This window comes from Epinephelus fuscoguttatus, linkage group LG9 (genome assembly GCF_011397635.1).
Source record: "Epinephelus fuscoguttatus linkage group LG9, E.fuscoguttatus.final_Chr_v1".
NCBI lineage: Eukaryota > Metazoa > Chordata > Actinopteri > Perciformes > Serranidae > Epinephelus > Epinephelus fuscoguttatus.
The window spans coordinates 40,263,602-40,286,226 of NC_064760.1; the positions used below are offsets into that span (position 1 = coordinate 40,263,602).

The 22,625-nt window shown below is 43.6% G+C and overlaps 1 protein-coding gene across 3 annotated transcripts; it reads left to right on the plus strand.

The window, feature by feature from the left end:
* Window positions 1–366: 366 nt before the first annotated feature.
* Window positions 367–22,364, plus strand: pcdh10b (protocadherin 10b). Of its 3 annotated transcripts, none has more exons than XM_049585636.1 (5): window positions 367–3,387; window positions 4,072–4,130; window positions 4,308–4,414; window positions 17,685–18,047; window positions 22,090–22,364. In XM_049585636.1, the coding sequence occupies exons 1-5, from the start codon at window positions 874–876 to the stop codon at window positions 22,107–22,109; spliced, it is 3,063 nt and encodes a 1,020-aa protein (XP_049441593.1). In that variant the 5' UTR covers window positions 367–873; the 3' UTR covers window positions 22,110–22,364. The 3 variants fall into 3 exon arrangements, with proteins under 3 accessions (XP_049441593.1, XP_049441595.1, XP_049441594.1); XM_049585638.1 differs by having other exon boundaries at window positions 17,685–17,842; XM_049585637.1 differs by having other exon boundaries at window positions 367–3,222.
* Window positions 22,365–22,625: the final 261 nt, after the last annotated feature.

The following is a 22,625-nucleotide window of genomic DNA, read 5'->3' on the forward strand; positions in this document are numbered from 1 at the left end:
CCCTGCCACCAAGTCAACAAGTCCTCCACTCACTCTCGTCACTCGATGGCTCTGTGGATGATGCGCTTTACATGACGGACAGGTGAAGAGTGTGATTTAGGGTTTGGCAGCTTATGGGTTAAAGTCATAAATGTCGCTCTCTGTCCCCTTTTTTCTTTTGCATCAGGTATTCTAAAGCCAGTTGAAACCCAGAGGGAGGTAGAGCGACATAGAGAAGCGGTGAGGGAGACGTGGGCCGGGCAGACGTTGACAGGCAAGCCCGCTATCCAATCAGGAGAGAGCTCTCAGCGTGACTTACAGCCGCGGGGGCTGAGAGGGGGAGGCGCGATGCAGGGGAAAAAAAGCAAATAGTTGAGTGAACAGCGTCAGTAGAGAGTGGAGTGGAGGGGACCGCAGTGAGGGAGCAGGGTGCCAAGAGGAGACACAGAGCCAGAAAACAGGAGGACAAGTCTGACATTTATTTTCTGATTAGGGAGCATCACAGAAGAGAAAACGAATCTCTTTTTTTTATATGGATACTGATTTCTGTTTTCCCCAACTCCTTTCCAGGCTGGTTTCATCACACCAGCAGCACTGCGCTTCATTGGAATGTGCGCTGTAGGTTCTCCGGGACACGTCTGAAACACAAGACAACGGAGATAGAATAGAAAAGAGCTTCTGCAGTCAGAAAAAGTCCTTTAAAAATATCAAAATGCCTCTCTTTTAATGGGGCAGATTTTTCCGGACGCCTCACGCATTTTTGGAGACTTTTACGCATTTTGGAGACTTTTGTCTTCCGACTGATATGGGTGATGGAAATGGACATTTTGTCCATTAACAGAGGATAATAAGGTTTATAATATTTTCTACCCAAGTGCACTTGTTTTTCCGGCGATGATTGTGCTTTTGATTGTCCTGTGCATGACGGATGGAGTGCTCTCTCAGATACGCTACTCTGTGCCGGAGGAGGCGGACCATGGCACCTTGGTGGGGAATATCGCCGAGGACCTGGGACTGGACCTTACCAAACTGGCCTCCCGCCGCTTCCAGGTGGTGCCCAGCTCTCGGACACCGTACCTTGAGGTGAACCTGGAGAACGGCGTCCTATTCGTTAACGAAAAAATCGACCGGGAGCATATCTGCAAGCAGAGCGCCAGCTGCCAGCTCAACATGGAGGTGTTCTTGGAGAACCCACTGGAGCTGTTTCGGGTCGAAATCGAAGTGGTGGACATTAACGACAACCCACCCAGCTTTCCGGAGACAGACATCACAGTGGAGATCTCAGAAAGCGCCACTCCGGGCACCCGTTTCCCTCTGGAGAGCGCGTTCGACCCGGACGTGGGCTCTAACGCTTTACGCACGTACGATATCACCACTAACAACTACTTTTACCTGGATGTGCAGACCCAATCGGACGGAAACAAGTTCGCGGAGTTGGTCCTGGAAAAGCCGCTGGACCGGGAGCAGCAGGCGGCGCACAGGTACGTGCTGACCGCGGTGGACGGCGGTCAGCCTCCCCGGACTGGCACCGCGCTGCTGGTGGTCAAAGTGCTGGACTCTAATGACAACGTGCCGGTGTTTGACCAGCCTGTGTACACGGTGAGCCTCTCAGAGAACGCACCGGTGGGCACGCTGGTCATACAACTAAACGCCACCGACATGGATGAGGGGCTAAACGGGGAGATAGTTTATTCCTTCAGTAACCACATATCCAACCGCGTAAAGGACCTGTTCAGCATAGACCCGCGCACCGGGCGCATCGAGGTGCGCGGAGAGGTGGATTTCGAGGAGAGCAGCCTGTATCAAATCTTCGTTCAGGCCAAGGATCTGGGGCCAAACGCCGTGCCTGCGCACTGCAAAGTGCTGGTCAAAGTCACCGACGTGAACGACAACGCACCGGAGATCACCTTCAGCACCGTCACCGAGTCAGTGAGCGAAAAGGCGGCTCCCGGCACCGTTATCGCGCTGCTGAGTGTGACGGACCGGGACGCAGAGGAGAACGGACAGATACACGTGGAAATCCTCGGAGATGTCCCCTTCAAATTAAAATCGTCCTTTAGGAATTATTTCACCATAGTGACCGACGGGCCGTTGAACCGGGAGCAGGCGGACTCCTACTCCGTCACTGTGGTCGCGCGGGATAAAGGGACGCCCTCGTTGGCTGCCAGTAAGTCAATCCGAGTCCAGGTGTCAGATGAGAACGACAACGCGCCCACATTCACGCAGCCCATATATGATGTGTATGTGACAGAGAATAACGTGCCAGGGGCGTACATACACGCTGTGACGGCTCTGGACCCGGACATCGGGCAGAACGCGCTCATCAGTTACTCCATATTAGAGTGTGACATCCAGGGCATGTCAGTCAAAACCTATGTGTCCATCAATGAGGAGACAGGCTATCTGTATGCACTCAGGTCCTTTGATTATGAGCAGCTGAAGGATTTCACATTCATGGTCCAGGCCAAAGACGCGGGCACCCCGGAGCTCTCCTCCAACGCCACAGTCAAAGTCATAATTGTGGATCAGAATGATAATGCCCCCCTGGTGCTGGCTCCCTTGGGGAAGAACGGCACAGCCAAGGAGCCCCTGCCCCGATCAGCTGAGCCGGGCTACCTGGTGACCCGCATCGTTGCTATGGATGCTGATGATGGTGAGAACGCCCGGCTGTCCTACAGTATCCAGAGGGGGAACGAGAACGGCATGTTTAGGATGGACTGGAGGACGGGCGAACTTCGGACGGCGAGGCGGGTGTCGGCCAAGCGAGACCCCCACCAGCTGTATGACCTGCTGATTGAGGTGAGAGACCACGGCCAGCCGCCGCTGTCCTCCAGTGCCAGCGTGCTGGTGATGCTGGTGGACAGCGTGGCTGAAGGCCGTGGCGGTGGGGAGCGGGGAGGCACAGCCAAGGCCAAAGACGGCACCTTGGACCTCACCCTCATCCTCATCATCGCCCTGGGTTCTGTCTCATTCATCTTCCTCCTGGTCATGATCGTGCTGGCCGTGCGCTGCCAGAAGGACAAAAAGCTTAACATTTACACCTGCCTGACCAGTGAGTGCTGCCTGGGCTGCAGCTCCTGCTGCTCACGGCAGGGCCGTGCCCGTAAGAAAAAGCTCAGCAAGTCGGATATCATGCTGGTGCAAAGCGCTGGCAACGTCAGTGGGGCCGGTACAGCTCAAGTCCCCGTGGAGGAGTCAGGGAGCTTCGGCTCTCACCATCAAAACCAGAACTATTGCTACCAGGTATGTCTGACTCCAGAGTCTGCCAAAACCGACCTCATGTTCCTAAAGCCGTGTAGTCCGTCTAGGAGCACAGACACCGATCACAACCCGTGCGGGGCCATAGTGACAGGGTACACAGACCAGCAGCCTGACATCATATCAAACGGCAGCATTTTATCAAACGAGGTAAGAGTCCCTCTCATACCTACAGCATAAACACCCCCCCCTTTTATTCAAAGACCCTCAGCATGTCTAACACCTGATTCCTGGACCCCCCATTTAGACACATGAAGCCTGCCTGTTTGATACTATCTGAATATATGACACACAAAATGTTTCATACAGGAGCCATTTCCATCTCCTAATTTTCCCCTCCTCAGTTCAGTGGCATGCCAGGTCTACAAATGGCTGTTATTGAGTGCTAATACACACAGTATGCCGCAACATCCTCTGACTTATTTCAGGAAAAGGCATCAAAGCAAGCACAATGATTAGAGTAGCGGTTGCTGACATGTTGCCTTCAGCAGTCCTCAGGGAGGTCGGCCCTGAAACAGCAATGACTGCATGTTTATGTCAAGTCTTTGAAAATCTAAAAAATCAGAATAAGAGAAGTGTGTATGGTGGCTCAGAGGCTGCTGGTTGCTGTGGGTGCATCTGTGAGTGTGTGTGAAGAGAAAGCACACCTCAAACACACACTCCTCGCCAGATATGAGTGATGTGTGTTGATCACAGCTCAGGTTCATTTCATAACTGACATCAACTGTGTGGGTTTGCATCATTTCTGGTTAGAAAGTGGTGTTTTTTCTGTGCTAATCATGTTACACAAGTTGCTCAAGCAAAACACTCAAAATTGCCCCCCTTTTCTTTCAGACCAAACACCAGCGAGCTGAGCTCAGCTACCTGGTTGACAGGCCGAGACGTGTCAACAGGTAAATATGGACCGAGACTCTCGCCGCAGCCTCTCTGCTGCTCACATAAACCTCTTATATGACTTCATTCATTAATATCTCTCATTACTGTGATGATGCTCTAGATGATGATGAGATGGAAAAACCGCTGTCAGCTGAAAACATCAAAAGTTGATTTCATGTCCTCTTTGGTTTTAGTTCGGCATTCCAGGAGGCGGACATGGTCAGCTCTAAAGACAGCGGCCACGGCGACAGCGAGCAGGGAGACAGCGACCACGACGCCACCAACCGAGGCCATTCCTCTGGTAAGAACTGCTACAGTGACCTGCCTCTTTTCTTCGCTACGGGTTGACTTGATTGAAGCTGCATGTTCAAAGGGCCAATCGATGGCTCTCTGGCTCCTATAGAACTGGAGTAGGCTTTGCTGATTAGCATGTGGTTACTATGCCGTGTGGGTCCAGCAGCAGATTGCTGCCTGTCTCTCCAGTGCTGGAAATCTTCTTGCTCAGTTGTGTTGGGTGAAAAAAATGAAAGCTCATTTTAATTAGAGCTAGCATCGCACACGGCCAGAGTCAGCACTGTGTCCGGCAATCAGCTTTAATGCTGATGGTGTTGTACTCTGAGACATTCTCTCTGGTGACACTGTGGCTTGTGATTTCCTGTTATACCTAAAAAAAAAAAAAAAAAAGAAAAGAAAAAGAAAAAGCTTAGGATAGCTCAAAACAGAATCAGATCCGGTCCCTGTGAGCTGCCTCCAAGTGCTCGCCCTCAATGGGAGCACGTCTCTTAATATGTCTTTCCTGACACATGATGATTTAATGTTGTCGGGCAGGAAGCGAGCCCCGGCACTGTTGTTTGTAAATATGTGGCGGTGTTAATGAGGAGCCAGCTCCCTGTGAGCTCGGTCACTTGGTGCTGGAGACCACTCGACGAGACGTGACAGGCTTTTTAATGAGGCCGCGCTCGCTCTGGAGTGCTGGGAAGCGGACCAAATAGGTTGCGGCCGCGGCAAACAAAACAGACGATTCATCCGTTCATTAAATTAATTAACGCGTTCATTCATGCAGCTACTCTCTGACTGCACTTCTTTTTTCTTCCCTGACCACCTCTCTTCGTTTTTAATCTTCCCTTCCTATCTGTGCTCATACAATAGGGCCCCACTGAGTTGTGAATGCCGGTTTTATGTCTTCATTCAGTGGTGAGCTTTCTTCGGTGCGGGCTCTCTGTGGACGGAGCCTGTCATCGTGTCTGGTCGGCCGCAGCGGGGGCCCTCCTCGCCGTGCCAAATGGAGCTTGCCTGCCACTTCCACTGTCACTCCAGTAGGCCTGGATGGGTCAGACAGACCCCAGTAAACAGAAAGACAAGGAGCTGAACCCTGTCTGAGCTCTAAACAGCCCTGAGTTAGACCTTCACAACTGCTTCAGGTTTTGCTTTTTCACCAGCGTGGAAGATTTTCACTCCTAATCAGGACTGAGGCAGCCAGCTGCTTTGTGTGGATGGAGTTGTCCTATTTTGAGTGCATTACCATTTCGTGTGAACGCTGCCAGCCAGAGTTCATATTCTGTCATGAATAGTCACACTGTGTTATAAAAGTAGGGCTGAGTAGCATTTGAAATGTGTACCTGAGTTTTTGTATCTATACCGAAGGGACACTTTTTGATGCCTTACTCCCAGGAATATAAATCCTTTTTATCATTTAACAAAATAAGCCAAAGTAGTCGAATGTTAGATGTTGTCCAGACATAAGCAGCTGTACAAGAGCTTTGCCTAAAGACAATCAATCTGATAAAAGAAAACTAAACAGAACCATGACTCCGAGCAGATGTCTGACACCAACATTTTGATTCTCTGTGTAATGGATGCATTTTGGTCAGCACTAGTTTCGAGGTTCCAACATCTGTTAAGTCTTTTTCAGCACTGTGGCACCTCAGCCGGCTGCTGTGTGTGGATGCAGTTGTCCTATTTCAGCATTGTCAGGGCATCTGCGGGTCCATAAAAAGTCTTGAATTCAGTCACAATATGTGAATTTCTGAGGTCTTCATAGCCACAAACATTTTTTATCTAATTTCATTTATCTATTTTTTCATTTCTTTTTGTCAAAATGAGTCAAGCTCTTCAGTATAAAAGTTCATATTTCTGATGGTACAAATCTTTAAACCTAACCCTGAACTTCATACTCATCTTTTTACTTTATACTTGCACTTACCTGTTGGGAAAACGTAGATTAACCCAACTCAATCTAATAATCGTTTTCTAACATAAATCCTACCTCTTGCGCTGACTTGCAGTGCTTGAATAAGAATAATCTGACTTGTCTGAAAAGCAGCCTTAAATGTGTTTAAATTCTCTTGAAAAGGTCTTAAAAAGCATCAAATTAAAGTGTCTGATACATGTAGACACCCTGATTTTGTGTGGAAAAAGCTGTAGAGAATTCACTTTATTCTCTATTGACAAAAGAAGCAAAGGTTTCCAATGTTAAGATGCCCTGTGGGCCCGTATTAAGTCATATTCTGCACCTTAGTTTGGTTACAATTGGATTGAATATAGATTTATTCAAGAATACTCACCATAAATAACCTTTATTTAACTAGGTAGTCAGAGTGAGATGAAACCCTCTTCAAGACAGGGCCAAATAGCAGCGTCCAGCACAAACAGGATGACACAGGTGTAGATTCTCTATATTTAGAACACGTTCATTTGTCCCCACATATGAAAACATTAAAGTAGCAGACTTTGTTTTGACAAAATTTCAGACATATAAACCATAAATGAATGCAGAAAAGACACAAACTGATGCATAAAAATTAAACATAAGGCAGGAAAATAATTGTTTGATGCTTAAAATTTTCTGGCGGAAAATTCTCCTTTTCATATGTGTGACCCCCCCGAAATGTTGAAACAAAACGTACACCCTTGCAGGATGACAAAATCCAACACATCCACAAAAGCGAAATTAGGTACGACAAAAATGCATTACATAACACAGTGTATTAACAAAGCAGCAGTATTTATTTGAGTAAATACCCACCATGTGAGCATGATAGAAAGACTTTGACACAGTGCTGATATTAGCTAATAATGCTGGAGTTGCCTTAAATCCATGTTTCATTTCAGGTTATATTTATCAGTTCATCAAATGACCACATGCTCAGTGCCACAGAAGCTGTTGTGGCCCCTGGGGGTCTCAGGCTCCAGGACGGTTGCCAGTTTGCCAGGTTGGAAATCAATCCTTGAAACAAGATTCTTAATCTGACCAGACATTTGTCACATCTCCATCGCTACCAAAAAAAAGCCTTAAAGTTCAGCACAAGTGCATCAGTTTTTCTTTGTCACCGCTGTGGATGATTTTATATTTAAGTCAGGGAGTGTCGGACCAAAGAATATTTTAACAAGCGTATGAATCTGATCAGACATAGCTGAAATCATTGATTTCAATAATGCTGATGACAGAAGTACAAATCTAACCACACATTCAGCGCCAACGTTCACACGGGTTTTGAAGTTTGGTGCTATGGACACATTTCACAAAAGTATTGAGTTGATATTTTTTTTGTCTTTTTCACCGCTGTGGGACATTTTTATTCCCACTCGGGCAGGCCTGAGCCAGCCAGCTGCTTTATGTCCTATTTCCAGTGTGTTAGCATTTCATCGTCAGCCTGCTTGTTCACACACACAGTTCTCTCTCATGTACCAGTGTACGCTGTGCTGTATGTCCAGTTGTGATGCAGTGGCACTTTTCAGCTGACTTTGAGTACCCTTGGTGTGGCAAATAGGATACAGTTACTTTGTTGGAGAGTTATCAGCCGCTTTAGTGCCTTTAAACAGATTATTTGCCGTGCATTAAGTCTTTGTTTGATTAGGATAATTGATAGCGTGGCTTAGTGTCCCGCAATTCAGCTCCCACAATGCTGAAAAAAAAAAGAGCACAAGCTTTACTCGCTGCGTGCTAATTCAGTTTGTCAGCAGCGAGGGTAGACTCGAAGCGCATCAGTGTTTAATAAATGCTAATGTTAAATAAACACGTGTCCATGTCATCCATCACAATGGCGTGTTAGCCTCGTCTCTTGACTTTGACAGCGGACGTCAGGGGGGAGGAATTCAATCTCAGCTTTCTTTTCTTTTCCATGGAGACGTTTTTGTCCATGTAATCAGATTCATAGGAGCATATTGGTTTTTAATGTTGGGCTAAATTTGTTGAACTACATGAATTAAAGCATGCACATTACACACTGACATAAATGCTCATGTGTTGTTGAACATGCTGGAAACAGGCCTTACAGAGGAGAATGGGGCTGTTTACCCTCCTTGCCCCATCACTTGTCTTGTCTTTTTTTTTTCTTCTTCTTTTTTTAACCGTAGCACTGTTTTTTTTTGACAACCACCACTACGAGATTGTTGACATAGTGATTTGTGTTCTTTCTTTTCCTGCTGCCGGCTGCGTTGTCGTGCCAACATTTTCTGCTGCTTCAGGCTGTGTGCTCTGTTGTTCCCTGATCAAAACCGCTCCGTTTTTCCTCATCAAGGACACACTTAAAGAGTCACAAAGAGTCCAGAAATCACCTGTAAAGGACACAGGAACAGGATGAAATACAAATATATTATATATTTTACAAAATATGTCTTATTTGCTTGTTAAATTCAGAACCATTCCGATCAGTCGGAATCCAATACGAGGAACAAACTCCATATTGGCCAGATCAGTGCTGAGATTATTTTCAAGGCATTTCAGTGTGTGGAGGAGAGAGCGCGGAGGATTTGCATTAAAGGTCAAAAGCAGGATTCAAATGAACAAATACTGCACATTATATGCCATTACACACCGCAGTGTGCAGATGTGTGCGGATTTATGGCAGTGATGATGTGATGGCCCTATAATTTCATCGAGGATGCATGTTTTAGTGCGGTGAAAGACGTGAGAAATACATAAATTTAGCATTTTACGTACTAACTGCTGCTATTATTTCTATCACACCTGCTACTGCTGATATTAACATATTGCTGTAAAACATTCATAATGCGCTACCTTAGAAAGTGTCAAATCTTCCAAGTTGCTGGAAAACCTAACGTTGTATGCTGTTCAACTGTAGAAAACAATAAGAAAACATTCTAGAAGAGCTGATTTTTTAATTTTATTTTCCTGAGTACTTAATAATACAACTGTTTAGTCTATGAAATGTCCATAGTGATGACAAATGTGTCTCACAAGGTGCTGATTCTGTCTGATCAACAGTCAAAAGACCCAGAGGGATTCTTTAATGAATGGCAGCGGTGGAAAAACTCAGATCCTTTACTTAAGTAAAATAGAAATATCATATTGTTTAAAAAAATTACTCCACTATATGTAAAATTCCTGCATTGTCACTCGCTGGTCAGAACTATTAGTGGCTGCGCAGGCCATGATTAATTCAGGGCCTCTCACATATGTTAATTGTTCTTTCACGTCTATATATCATTATTGTGTCACTGCTCTCCTTACAGACCTTGATTTTTACCTCCATGTATTTTCGCTGACACACTCATTTAATATTATAGAGAATATATGGATATAGATGGAAATGCATGTATGTTTGAATACAATATAAAAGAAAGTATTGCATATATGTATTGTACCCTCACATGCATATATTTTCCTTTTTTAAGATATTTCACTCTTATGTGCAGTGCACATATTTTTACAGAATCTTAACTTTGAACATATGTTCCATGTCATGTATAGCACTTTTATGCATGTGTATGTCTTTTTATAGATGTGCCTACATGTACCATATGTAAGAAAATAATTAATTATTTTGTGAGAGGAAACACATGATAGGTCATTTACAAGCAGCGAGAGGTTACTGTGCAGTGATTACACCACATGTACAGTATATTGAATTATCACTGACAAATATATCATGTGATGAGCATAACATATAAGCAAACATACATAATTTTAAGTGATTGTCAAGTCTCTGCTGTAGTGGAATAAACATCATATTATGCATGCATACTCTTGATGATCGTGATGGCCCACCAGCAGATGGAGACATGAATTAGAATGCTTTATAATGTATGTAATGTTTATTGTGCAAAATAAGAAAAAGCCTGTTGACCGATTCCAATATATCATTTTATATGTATCATATATATGTTTTATAATGCCGATGACTTACCAAGATTATCGTGCCTCCCTAATCACTTTAATGCTGTAGCAGGTCAAAGTGGAACATATTTGAATTAACGGTTTAACAATGTATCATGCTTTACAGAACCATCATATGTTTAAAACAGTATGTAAAATCTCCGTGTTCAGTGTAACTAATGACAAAAAACTGTCAAATAAGAGTATTTAAGTAAAAAGTACAATACTTACTGTAGTGGGAGTGGTACAACTAGAGAACAAAAGTACAACTAGATTGAAATACTCAATTAAAGTGGCTCAAAATTATTCTCAAGTACTGTACAGATCTTCACCGAGCAGAGACTGCAGCCAGCTAATTTAACTGAATGACTTCAATGATGAATCAGTTCTAAAAACTGTCACAGGTTCATTATCTGATTATTGAAAAACTGGCTAAATTCAGTTCTAAATAATGGGATCCTTATTTATCATATTCAGTGCTAGAAGCCCTTTTGGGTTGACTTTTGAGTGTGAAACTTCTTGACCTTGAAGGTTTGTTTAATAAGTAAAAACAAATCTTAACTCGAGGTCTGCTTAAACACTGTTCTGGCACTTTCAACTGAAGTATTTTTGTTGTTGGGTTAGTGTTCTCTGAGAGTTGCCTGGGTCCATACCTTTTTTTTTTTTAAGATATTTTTTGGGGCATTTTTAGCCTTTTTTTTTGATAGGACATGTAAGCGTGAAGGGAGAGAGAGAGAGAGGGAGTGACATGCAGCAAAGGGCCACAGGCTGGAGTTGAACCCGGGCCGCTGCGGCAACAGCCTTGTACATGGGGCGCCTGCTCTACCACTAAGCCACCGACGCCCCACTGGGTCTATACCTTTGAATCCAACTGATTCATCAGGCATTGTGACATTAAACAGTGGTTTCTTGGTTTACAATGCAGCAATTCAGTTAGAACTTCAAGGGTAGCCAGTTAATGATTAGCCAATCGGGGGACGGGTATTGCAATTTATCTTACGCCATAAATGCTGTAGTGTGTGGCATCGTTTTATGGTACATACTTATTCTCATTCAAATAAACATTAAATGAATAAATCAGTGCCATGGGTAGGACCAATGGCGTTGTCAAGCTGTTGTCAAGCAAACCAATAAGGAGTAATAACAACAATGGTGACACTTTAGACAAGATAGGCACTGCTATCGAGGCTGCTCTAAACTGACATGTCTTCTTAATATTGCTCGACATCGTCATTTTTGTTTTTCCTTGCTCCACTCTGAAAATCCCAGCAAAACCAGTATGGGCTCCAGTGTGGATTTCATATGACGTTAGATTTAGGTGGATACGTTGATCGCTAGTAGGGCTGGGTATTGTTAAAAAAAATCACAATACCAGTACCCTTAAAGTGATACAGGCACCAGTAGAGTACTTTATTTGATACCTTGTTTCGTGCTTCATCCGATACCCATTATGTGCATGGAAGCAACCAGTTGCATAAAATGACACTATGGGCGATTGGTATAACCATACTTTCAAACACTTTGGTAGCACCTCAACATGCCGAACTGCCAACTCTGTAAAATACACTGCGTTCAACTTCACTACATCACGGACTGTAGGGATGAAGCAGATGTGTGAGTGGGCCAAGCGTATGTCGCCTCAAACTGAAGAACACTTGGAGTGACTGGCTGCAAGCAAAACCATACAAATAGTGATTTTTCAGATTGTATGCAAGTGTCGCTTGACTGGAGAAGTATCAATACTTCTTGGTACTGGATTGCTTTGGCCTAGCTTTTCTCAGTTTAAAGGTATCGAGTACCAACACTCAGCCCTAGTGTCTAGTGATTAGTTAGGGAAAACTGAATCCCCCTCCGGCAAGGAGATCAGTCAGAGTGGAGGCAGTGTAAGACTAAAGATGGAAACAGAGTGTAACAAGTTGACAATTCTGAGACTGCATTCTGAGCTAAAGGTCACTCTATACATGCTGTGATGGGCACGTTTTCTTGTGGAATTAAAGTGCTCCTCATTTACTGCTGGACCCTCCAGGACCACTTCTGCGGCCCGGGGAGTCCCCTCAAAGACCCCATTTTCTGTCGTGCTACATGTGTAAAGTACATATTATCAGTATAGCCAATGTCACGCACTTGGAGAAGATTGAGTCAAGGCGCTTATCCACTTTTCTATCCCCCCCCCCACCCCAACCCCCATCCCCAACCCCTCCACCATCCACCCCCACTCCACTCCCATCTCTCCCCGCTGCCATGATGAATTCCTCCTTAGGCCTGTGGTTCATGTTATCACCGTGGTAACAGCTCGCTGATCAGTAATTCATTTTTCAGACCTCTGCATACCAATTACCAAATGAAGGTTATTATCGAGACTTTGCGTTTGCCCTGCGCGAGCGCCGTGCAGAATGCTAAGATGAGATGAGGCGCTCAAAGTAACGAGGGTCAGCGCGCTTCTGGATGGCATTACACTCCCCTCCCTCGGTCTCCTCGCCAGTCTCTCTGCTTGTTTTTGGCTTAGTGCGAGACATGTTGACACACTTCTGTTTCATCCGGCGTTGAAGTGGAGGGCAGATACTGTACTCTGCTGCCGGGCGAAGCCTCATAACTCACGCCGACTGTTTGCTCTGAGAAAATTGTTGGAGGACCACGTAGTGGAGAGATAAGGGCATTACCCACAACCTTTATTCACATTTTAAGCATGGCTCAGGCTCTGTGTGCGTGTATGTGCGTGTATGTGTGTGTATGTGTGTGTATGTGTGTGTGTGTGTGTGTGGTGATGGGTTCAATTTTACAGCTGAAATGTTTTTATCGTCCTGATTTGATAGAGACTGTCTAATGTGCCAGGGGAACATCTAATTTTGCCAAAATGTCAAGAAATATCAAGATGTCTTAATCTGGCTTTGTGGCTGAAATTACTCGCCCTCTCCTTCTGTCTTTCCTTTCTTCCTTCTCTCTCTCTCTCTCTCTCTCTCTGTGTGTGTGTGTGTGTGTGAGTGAGAGAGTCTTATCTCTCTGACAGAGTCTAAATGCCACATTTCCCGTTCCCATTTTGAGAATTAACTCAGCATCCATTTTGTAATGGAAGCAGAGCTCTGTGTCCTCCTTCCACTTTTTTTTTTTTTTTTTTTTTTTTTTTGTGCTGCCCACAATGCAGTGCTCCCCGCTAGTCCAGGTGCACTGATACAGTATGTCAGCACCCAGCGTGCGTTCTGGTCCCCCCCCCCCCCCATCAAGCTGTACAGTGAGTCGTTTTCCTCCCATGTAAGAGGCCATATTAAAATGTAATGTGATGGTGTATTTATGGCATGTTGGTTAATATTTAATAAGAAACCCTCTCGTTAGGAGACTGGGCACTTTTCCAAGCTGTTAGTGACGGCAAGCCAAATTAATCCGCTTTGTAACAAAGCAAATTCCCCCTTTGCTGACCGCGACAGACACACACAACAAAACGTGCACACATACACACACACACACTCTACTTACTGGGACGGCAGCAGACCTTTGTCTAATCAGTCTGTATTCAGAGGGATTAGTAGCAGATAGCCCTAGCTGGACAGTTCAGATTGTAGCCCCAAACAGCGACTCAGACACACATATACACAACAAGCGGATTTAGGTTTCAAAATACATGCAAACGCGGGATCTAGACCCTACTGCAAAAAACATATGGGGCAATGAAAACACAATTTGGCTTAAGGCTTACACTCGGCCTAAATAGCTGTGCTGAACAGCCAGCGCTGCTGTTAACTCGGCTCCCCTTTGCTCTCTGACAAAAGGTGATTTTCTCATGGAGAATTCCAGCCATTAAAAAGCCTCACAAATAATTACTCCACATGAAAGCAAGCCTGTCAAAGTAGTTTTTGGTCGTACCTGCAGCCAACCTTTCATGGAGGACAATAGGTTTAGTAAATGGGGTGAGACTGAGGGCCCGGGACGGGGGCAGAGCTTGGTAATCCAATACTATTGAGTTTGTGGTTTGGTTAATCTAATGGCAGGGCTAAAGGGAGCACGGGCAGTGTGTTGGCAAGGGCTTTGAAGACTGCACCCACCTCTCAACCCCTTCAAACACACACACACACACACACGCTCTCACTTTGTCATATTAATTCCACCCACCCATTCCACGGGAACTTTTTTTTTTTTTTTACAGATGCATGTTGGTGCGCGTAAATGCCTGCAGCTCACACACAAACAGCCAGTGACCTGTGATGCTTTGTATCTGATTGTAGATATGTGTGAGGTCATAGCCAGGGGCTATCTGTCTGGAGACCCAAACACTGAAGACGGATTCAGCGCTTTGTTTGCTGCTTGGCTCCAGGGCCTTTTTTTTTTTTCCTTGGAATTTTAGCAGCAACCTTGGGGGAGTTTAAATTCTGCAACTAAAGTACATACTAAGTACATTCAATCAAGTACTTTACTTTTACACAGTTTTAAGGCACTTGAACTTTGCTCACGTATTTTCCTCGCACACCAATTTCTAGTTTTACTCTACTACATCTCAGAGGGAAATGTACTTTTAACTTTACTACAGTTATTTTACAGCTTCAGTTGTTGGTGACTTTACAGATTTGCACTCAAAATGTTACTGTTTTCATGTAAAAGCTTTTCAGTTTCCTAGTGTGAAGATTAGCCTTTAAATAATTGCAATAATTGCAATGTATTAGTAATAATATTGAGGTTTAGACTGTCGGTTAGACAGCATTTCTCACTGTTTTGTTAATTCACAAAACACTGAGTTGATCAATCAGCAGTTTAATCCATAATGAAAACAGCTTCACCTCAATTAAGTAAAACAACACAATTCTGCTCTCATGTTTATGCATGCGTAATAAAAGTGTAATGATATAATAGTATAACAGTCACAGAGGACATTTTAATACTTCAGCAAGTAATGCAGGACTCCTATGTGTAACATTTTTCACATTGTTGTATTAATACTTCAACTCAAGTGAAGGATCTAAGTACCACTAATGGTATTCATTGAAATCATTTTTCTGTAGGTCTGTAAATCCTGGTCCCTGCTCTCTCTCTTGCTCTCTGAAGTTTCTTCCTTTTTTCCCCATTTAAGGGTTTTTTGGGGAGTTTTTCCTGATCTGAACAGAGGGTCTAAGGGTTAATTGTGTCACGCTCTCCAGATACAAAGCAAATTTGTGCTTTGCAATTTTGGGTGCTATAAATACAATCGTCTTTACTTGACTGTGTGTGCGTGTCCCAAGTTGATAAAGTATTTCTGGTTGTTGACTTCATTAGCATCACAAACTGGGATTCTTTGAGTTGTTTGAAATTGAATCACTTCTCAAAAACCCAAAAATATTTTTGCAAAGTGCACTGAAAAATTTCACCAAGAAACAAAAAGGAATGACAAGCCCTTACACTCCTCTGCCCCTTTCCTCAACAAAGACTTCACAATGTGTGCTTGAGCACGTCTGTAACAGTCGAGCCTTGAAACAGTTTGAGGAGGAAAAAAAGGTTTTTCAACAGTTTCAAGGCAACAGATCTTCTTCTTAACTAGTCACGTAGTCCATTATTCAACAACAAATATCTGTTTCTTAAACAAGTGTAACAAATCTGCCTGTTTTTAATGCTAATTAATTAATTGTCTTGATTCTGTTGCAATAGGCTTTGCACTGTTCTGTTTCGACACTTTCCCGAACATTCCATAAACAAGTCGAGGCTCTCACTCACCGGCTGAAGGACTCCTGCTTTGGATTAAATTAGGTCTTGAATGCTGAATGAGTCTAAATGACTTGTTGAGAAAGATTTTTTTCCCCAGCAGTGAAGCCGTTCTAAACCCCTTTGCTTCCGATGCATTTACTAAAATGTAATGCTACTCATGTAAAATTTATGCTTTTATCGCTTTGAAAAGTTTAAAACAACTAAAAAAGAGCAAAAAGAGCTCTGCTGTAGCTCAGCCTGACGTGTGAGAATAGACGGTGCATACCAAATGACTGTCACACTGCTGTAATACCAGTGTTGCATAACAATAAATGTGTTTCGGGGGTTTTGCTGAGTGAAACAGAGGGTTGCTAATAATATAAACTGATCATGTTTTGTATTTAACATGTGAGTCTGCAAAGTGAAACTGTTAGATAAATGTACTCGAGTGGATTACAAGTTTAAAGTGGCAATAATATGGAAATAATCAAATAAAAAAGGATCTATAGTCCCAACCAATGGCCAAAACATGTCTTAAGCTATATTTTATTGTTTTCATTACCCCTCCCCATTCTCCTCTGTTCATACATATAAAAGTAAGCAAGTTGTAACTGTAGCTGTGGGAACATGGGTAGGCTACAGCACAGGCTCTGCATAGAGCTGACGCACAAGTATTAGTGGAGTCTATCATATAGTGCGAATTGTCTGAGCTTCCTGTAGAGAAATGGCCACAACAGAGCTTTGACTATATTTAACTGTCACTCCCCATTCTCTTATGCTCTTACTGTACGTAAGGAAATAAGTAATTAGTAACTGTAGCTGTGAGATAAATGTAGTACGTAGAGTGGATTACAAGTTGAAAGTAGCATCAAATGAAATAAACAAATTAAGAAAAGTATCATACAGTGCTAATTATCTGAGGTAACTAAAGAGGAATGGCCACAACACAACTTTGGCTATATTTAATTGTTTTAATTGTCACCCCCTATTCTCCTCTAAGTAAGCCAGTGAGTCAGTAATTAGTAGCTGTGAGATAAATGTAGTAGAATAGAGTACACTACAAGTTTAAAGTAGCATCAGTTGAAAATAATCAGATAAAGAACAGCTATCATATAGAGCCAATTGTTTGAATCAACTAAACGGGAGTGGCCACGACGCAGCTTTGGCTATATTTAATTGCTTTGATGGTCACTCCCCATTCTCTGTGCTTAAGTTAGTCAGTAATTAGTAACTGTAGCTGTGAGATAAATGCAGTGTAGTAAAAAGCACTGTAGTTCCCTCTGAAATGTAGTGATGTCGAAGTATTAAATAGCATCAAATGAAAATATTCAAGTTAAGTTCATGTACCTCAAAATTAAGCAGATACTGTATATTGGGTTTTTTTTTTTTTTTTTTACAAGGATTTATGCTTTTACAAAGTAGAACCAGCAGTCCCATGAGTCGCTTTCTTCCACAGCCTTTTACTGTAAGTGTGTCTCTGTGTGTGTGTATATGTTTGTGTGTGTTAGCTGAGGGGTTTCTCTATCCATTGTGCAGGCGGCTTTGATCTTAACTATGGTGAAACAGAAAGCCCTGATGTGATGAATCAAAGAGCAGGTTGCATAAATACATATTGTTAAAGTCTTGCAGAAATACGTCAGATCCTGCTCTGTGTGTGTGTGTGTGTGTGTGTGTGTGTGTGTGTGTGCGCGCAGGTATCATGTTTCCTGATTGTCTTGCTTGTTCAAGAAATGGTAAAGACTTAAATACCTCGCTTGTGTTTTTCTCCTCCCTCCCTCCCCTCTCTTTCCTTCTCCCCCCTCCTCTCCAGGCGCCGATCTTTTCTCTAACTGCACGGAGGAGTGTAAGGCCCTGGGCCACTCCGATCGCTGCTGGATGCCCAGCTTCGTGCCCTCTGACGGGCGCCAGGGCCCAGACTACCGCAGCAACCTCCACGTGCCCGGCATGGACTCAGTCCCGGACACAGAGGTATTTGAAAGCCCTGAGCAAACGGCCGATAAGTCATTCTCCACCTTTGGCAAAGAGACGCCTCTCAGTCACCTCCACCACCACCAAAACCACCACCACCTTCTCAAAAACCATCACCTCAGCCACCAGCAGGGCTCCCTAGAGAGGAAAGAGTTGGAAGCATTTCTGCCTAGCTCCAGAGCACCTTATAACCCAGCTTATTTAAGTGAGTATTGTGTTTTGCTCCGGCCTAAGTGCCCGCCCCGCTCTCTGATCTGGTGATCGAATTAGGTGAAAAAGAAAAAGATTCCAAATTCAATTTTCTCCCTGGATTGGCTGGCGGAAGGAAGCGTGAAATTCATTTCAGGTCTGACCCCTGTTCTCCCAGCCCTCCTGTCAGAGTGTTTAACTAACTCTTCCCTCTTTCTCAGGCATCTCCATTATCTCCCGACTGTGATGATCTTATCTGCCCTCACCTACCGTTTCAATTCATTCCTACACCCAAACACACACACACACACACACACACACACACACTTAGAAACCTCCAGCACTGATTGGCCTGTGGGCCTTTCCAAATTAAACATGCCAAAAGCAATTATGATCTATAAGGTTGCTTTGATGTGGGTGGAGATGTTAGCATTAAGGAAGTTCTGTCTCATTATGGAAAAGTGGCTGCAGGAATATAAGCGGCACTGGCCCTCTCTCACGAAGCCCCGCAATGAAAAAATGGCCGTTTTCAATCAGTGAAGAAGAAAAACGGCAGGCAGTGAGCTTAACATCTCTTCTCAGACGTCAATGCGTTGTGAGCCGCAGATCAAAAAACAGTTTTAGATATTTGAGGAGGACAAAAAAAAGGAAGGAAAATTCCTCTCCCAAGGAATTACTGTTTCTAAACTCTCATTCAAAGGCCACAAAGAGATACATCCTCAATCACTGCAATTTGGTGATAATGCTTAATTATAATTTTGTCAAGCAGCGCCTGAAGAGGCCCCCTCTCTCATCATCCGACACAGCTAGCTGGAATTATCAAACTGTCAGAGCACCGCTGCTTCCCCAGCGCCATCATTTAAAACCACAGCGTGCTGTTAGGAACAGCAGGAAAAATGTTTTTTTCCCCCTTTAATTAATGTTTTATTCATTTGCTATGCTTTTTATTTTTTGTTTAATCCTGGATCAAAAAGTTATGTCGAGCAGGCTACCAATTGCTCTCATTAGAACTGCTCTTTACAAAAGGCAGTCTTGTAACTCACTGTGTGAACTTTCCATGCAGGTTATTGTTAGATTGTATTGATAACAACGAAGAATTACAGTGATAATGTATTTTAGAAGTATAGGATACATATAGAATAAAGAACAAGTGATTAAAACTGTAAAAAAAAATATATATGTAGTAGTAGTAGTAGATGCTGCTGAATAAGAATCATGAAAGTATCATCGAAATGAACATAAAATTAACAGAATATATTGAATAAACTAATGGTATAAAAAATACAGTAATAATACATTTTGACAATGAAATGAACTACATTCCAAGCAGGTTATAATAACATTATATTGATTGTTGTGAGGATTGAGGTTATTACAGCAGTAATCTAATAGTGCACTCTGTCTCGAGGAAATAGAACATAAGGAATCAGTGATTATAACTGTTAAATACAAAAATCAACCAAGTATAACAGTTGTCGTTATGGATGTTCTCAGAAAGCCTGTTTCCACCAAGCAGTCCAGTATAGTTCAGTTTAGATTAGGATGCATTTTTTTCCATTTCCACTGTGAAAAGTTGTGGATGGTACCAATAGAACTGTTCCTAACCATACATATTTTTGGTCACCTCTCTGTTGGGGTACCTAGCACACACATCCGGTACTAAAGGATGGAGCTAGAAACATGTTGAGACTCATATAATCACTGTTCATATTGTGGCAAGTCTTACATACATTAGTAAACAATAACTATAAAATTAAATGATGTTTCACTGCCTGTCACAGCAGCTGTAACTACATGGAAATGTAGTACATGGAAACTCCATGGATGAAGAAATCCAAACTAGTCCGTGCCTGTGCTAGGATTTGTCTAAACGCTGCTAGAGCTGAGTGAGTGACTACTGGTGCTGCTGGATCACCAACATCAACTGTCATGTTTCTCCCAGAGAAAGGGAAATCACAGTTGCAAAAAAGAAAAGAAAAAAGACAGGAAACAGAAAGATGGCAAACAATTAAAAAAAAATCAAAAAGAATGTGAGAGAGAGATGGATCAAGAGAGGAAGGGTGGGAGGTCCACAGAGACTGCTTATCCATGGGGCCCAAAATTTGGTGTGAGGGATATGTATGAATTTTGGTGAAGTACTTCTTGTGGCAAAACGTATGCACAGTGCATGAGAACAGAATGAACACAATGGGTACAGCCATCATCAACTATGCAACTCTCTTGCCTTGAAACACCACACACCATAAACAACAGCAAAATGCAGAGTAAGACTTTTTATTTGTTGTTTACCAAAAGTAAGGCCAGCATGTTTAATTTCAGCTTAGTGTGACAGTCTCTTGCATTTTGCTCTTGTCTATGGTCATGATGTTTCACCGCTCTGCTCGGAGGAGGACAGGCAGCGCTGGAGACGGCAATAAGAGTCATTTGTTAATGTAATCACAGCAAAAGATGTACGGATGAAAAATAAACAGTCTACAGAATACACCGAAGCAACAAACACTGGAGAATTTTCTCTTAGAGGGAGAGAAATATCCTCGAGACAGCGACAAGGCCAAAAAGATCAGGTTTTGTCATTTTATACTTTATTTTATATATAAAAAGGAACAACTTAGATGCAGGGATTTTTTCATAATTGACTGCAGAGCTATTCAGTTGTCAAGCATGTACACTGGATTGATTTTAATAAGTTAAAAGGTCTGGGGCACTCAATATTGAATGACTCAGACCTGGACTGGGGGCAAGAAACCTTTTTTGGAACATTCCTAGTTGCAGTAATATAAAGCAAGACAAAGTACAATACCACATATCAGCATAAGAAGAGAAACATGTCAAATGCCCTAACCCTAATGACATAATTATGAAAACATATACACATTACTGTCAAGGGTTTATTTATCTAAATGGCAAGCAAACCCAATCTTAAAATACTTAAGCACCAACAAAACAGGAGATTTACACGCAGCACAAACCATTCAGGCTTTAATATTACTGTTTGATATTCCAGTAATAGACATGCTGTTAAAAACTTCTCCTGCAACCAAACATCAAGCAACAACCATTAAACAAGTTTCAAATGATTCTCATTTCTGTGTTTTCTCCCCTCGCGTTTTTCAGCCTTCAATTTGATGCACATTGTGTTTGCTGTGTGCCGTTCGGCTTCTAATAGTTACCATGGATGTGCTTATTATGCGCTTATGATGCAGCACTCCAAGTGAAGGGCTCCCAATATCGCTGCGTTTCCCACGAACACCGCCACTCACTCCTCTCTCAAAGTAGATCACTGTGGCCATTATGCTAATGAGTGCGGGGGTGGTGACGGGGGGTGGATAATAGCAAAGCGGGAACAACAGTCAGAGAGATGGAGAGGGGAAAGGAGGGGAGTGGAGGAAGGGATAGAATGATGATGCCAAGAGGCTGAAGCTCCCTAATCTGATCAAGTCAGCCAGTGATACACAGAGACGCTTTTGTCCCAGAGGTGCAGGCCTGGGCCTGGGCCTGGGCTTAGGGTCGGGTCAGGGTGGGGTGCAGAGGGGAGGAGAGAGACGGGGGATGATAGCCAGAGCTCAGTGATTACCATCATCAGACAACATGGATGCAGGGGGGGGGCAGAGAAGAGGAGGGGGCATGAATGAGACATCGCCTGTTAAAGCTGAGCCTCCTTCTTTTGTTGTTGTCCTAAAAAAATTGGCCATGCAATATTCACCAGCTCACCCCCTCCTCTCCAATGTCACTATTCCCATAACAGCCCCCCTCCAACCCTACCCCACTTCACATACATAGTCACACACACATTATCCATGAGCCATTTCACAAGGGTGAATTGGAACGGCCCAGCTGAGGGATGTGACACTTCCTACCCCCTTGTTGTGCATGTGTGAACCCTCAAATTCTGTGTGAATGAGGCCATTTAAATGCTGTTTTTCTTTCTTTTTTGTTTTCTGTCATCCCTCTCAGACAAACTTGACTCCCCACACACACACACACACACACACACACACACACTCACAGACACACACACACAGCTAACCAGACTTTGTGTTTTTCTCTGCTTCTTGCAGCGAGGAAAAGGGTTTGCTAGCTCCTTTCGCGTGGACATACCGGAGACCGCGTGACTTTGCACAATCACTCCCCGACGTCCGAGGCTATAAAAATAAAGAAAAAGCATCAAGTTTTCAACCCATTTTTGCCCTCATCCCTCCTCACCCAGCGAAAATTTGAAAATAAAAACACACTTGACTACACACTAAATGAGGAACGACCCCCTTTCTGGAATTCCTTGGAGCACTGCCGGGCTTTGGAGGCAACCCACTCTGGGGATTAGGAGACAGTCGAACACGGGGGGGCGGGTGGGGGGTTGGGGGGGTGGGGGGAGGATGGGTGTGGGCAGGTAGATGGATAGCCTTACCGGGAGGAGCCCATTGTCTCAGCAGGACTGAGAAACTAACAGAGGAGGAAGGACAGCGGCGACGGAGAGATGAAAGCGGACATTGATCTCTCCGTTCTTTTTCCAATCTGCGTGTGCCTGTTTACAGCACTGATGTATACATCTCTGAGGAAAAACAAAACCAGACGAAGACTACATATGTGTACGGAT

Coding starts and splice junctions, on each gene's coding strand:
- pcdh10b (XM_049585636.1), top strand. CDS start 874: ATGATTGTGCTTTTGATTGTCCTGTGCATGACGGATGGAGTGCTCTCT. Junction 3,388..4,071: donor GCAGCATTTTATCAAACGAG/GTAAGAGTCCCT, acceptor CTTTTCTTTCAG/ACCAAACACCAGCGAGCTGA. Junction 4,415..17,684: donor CAACCGAGGCCATTCCTCTG/GTAAGAACTGCT, acceptor CCTCCTCTCCAG/GCGCCGATCTTTTCTCTAAC.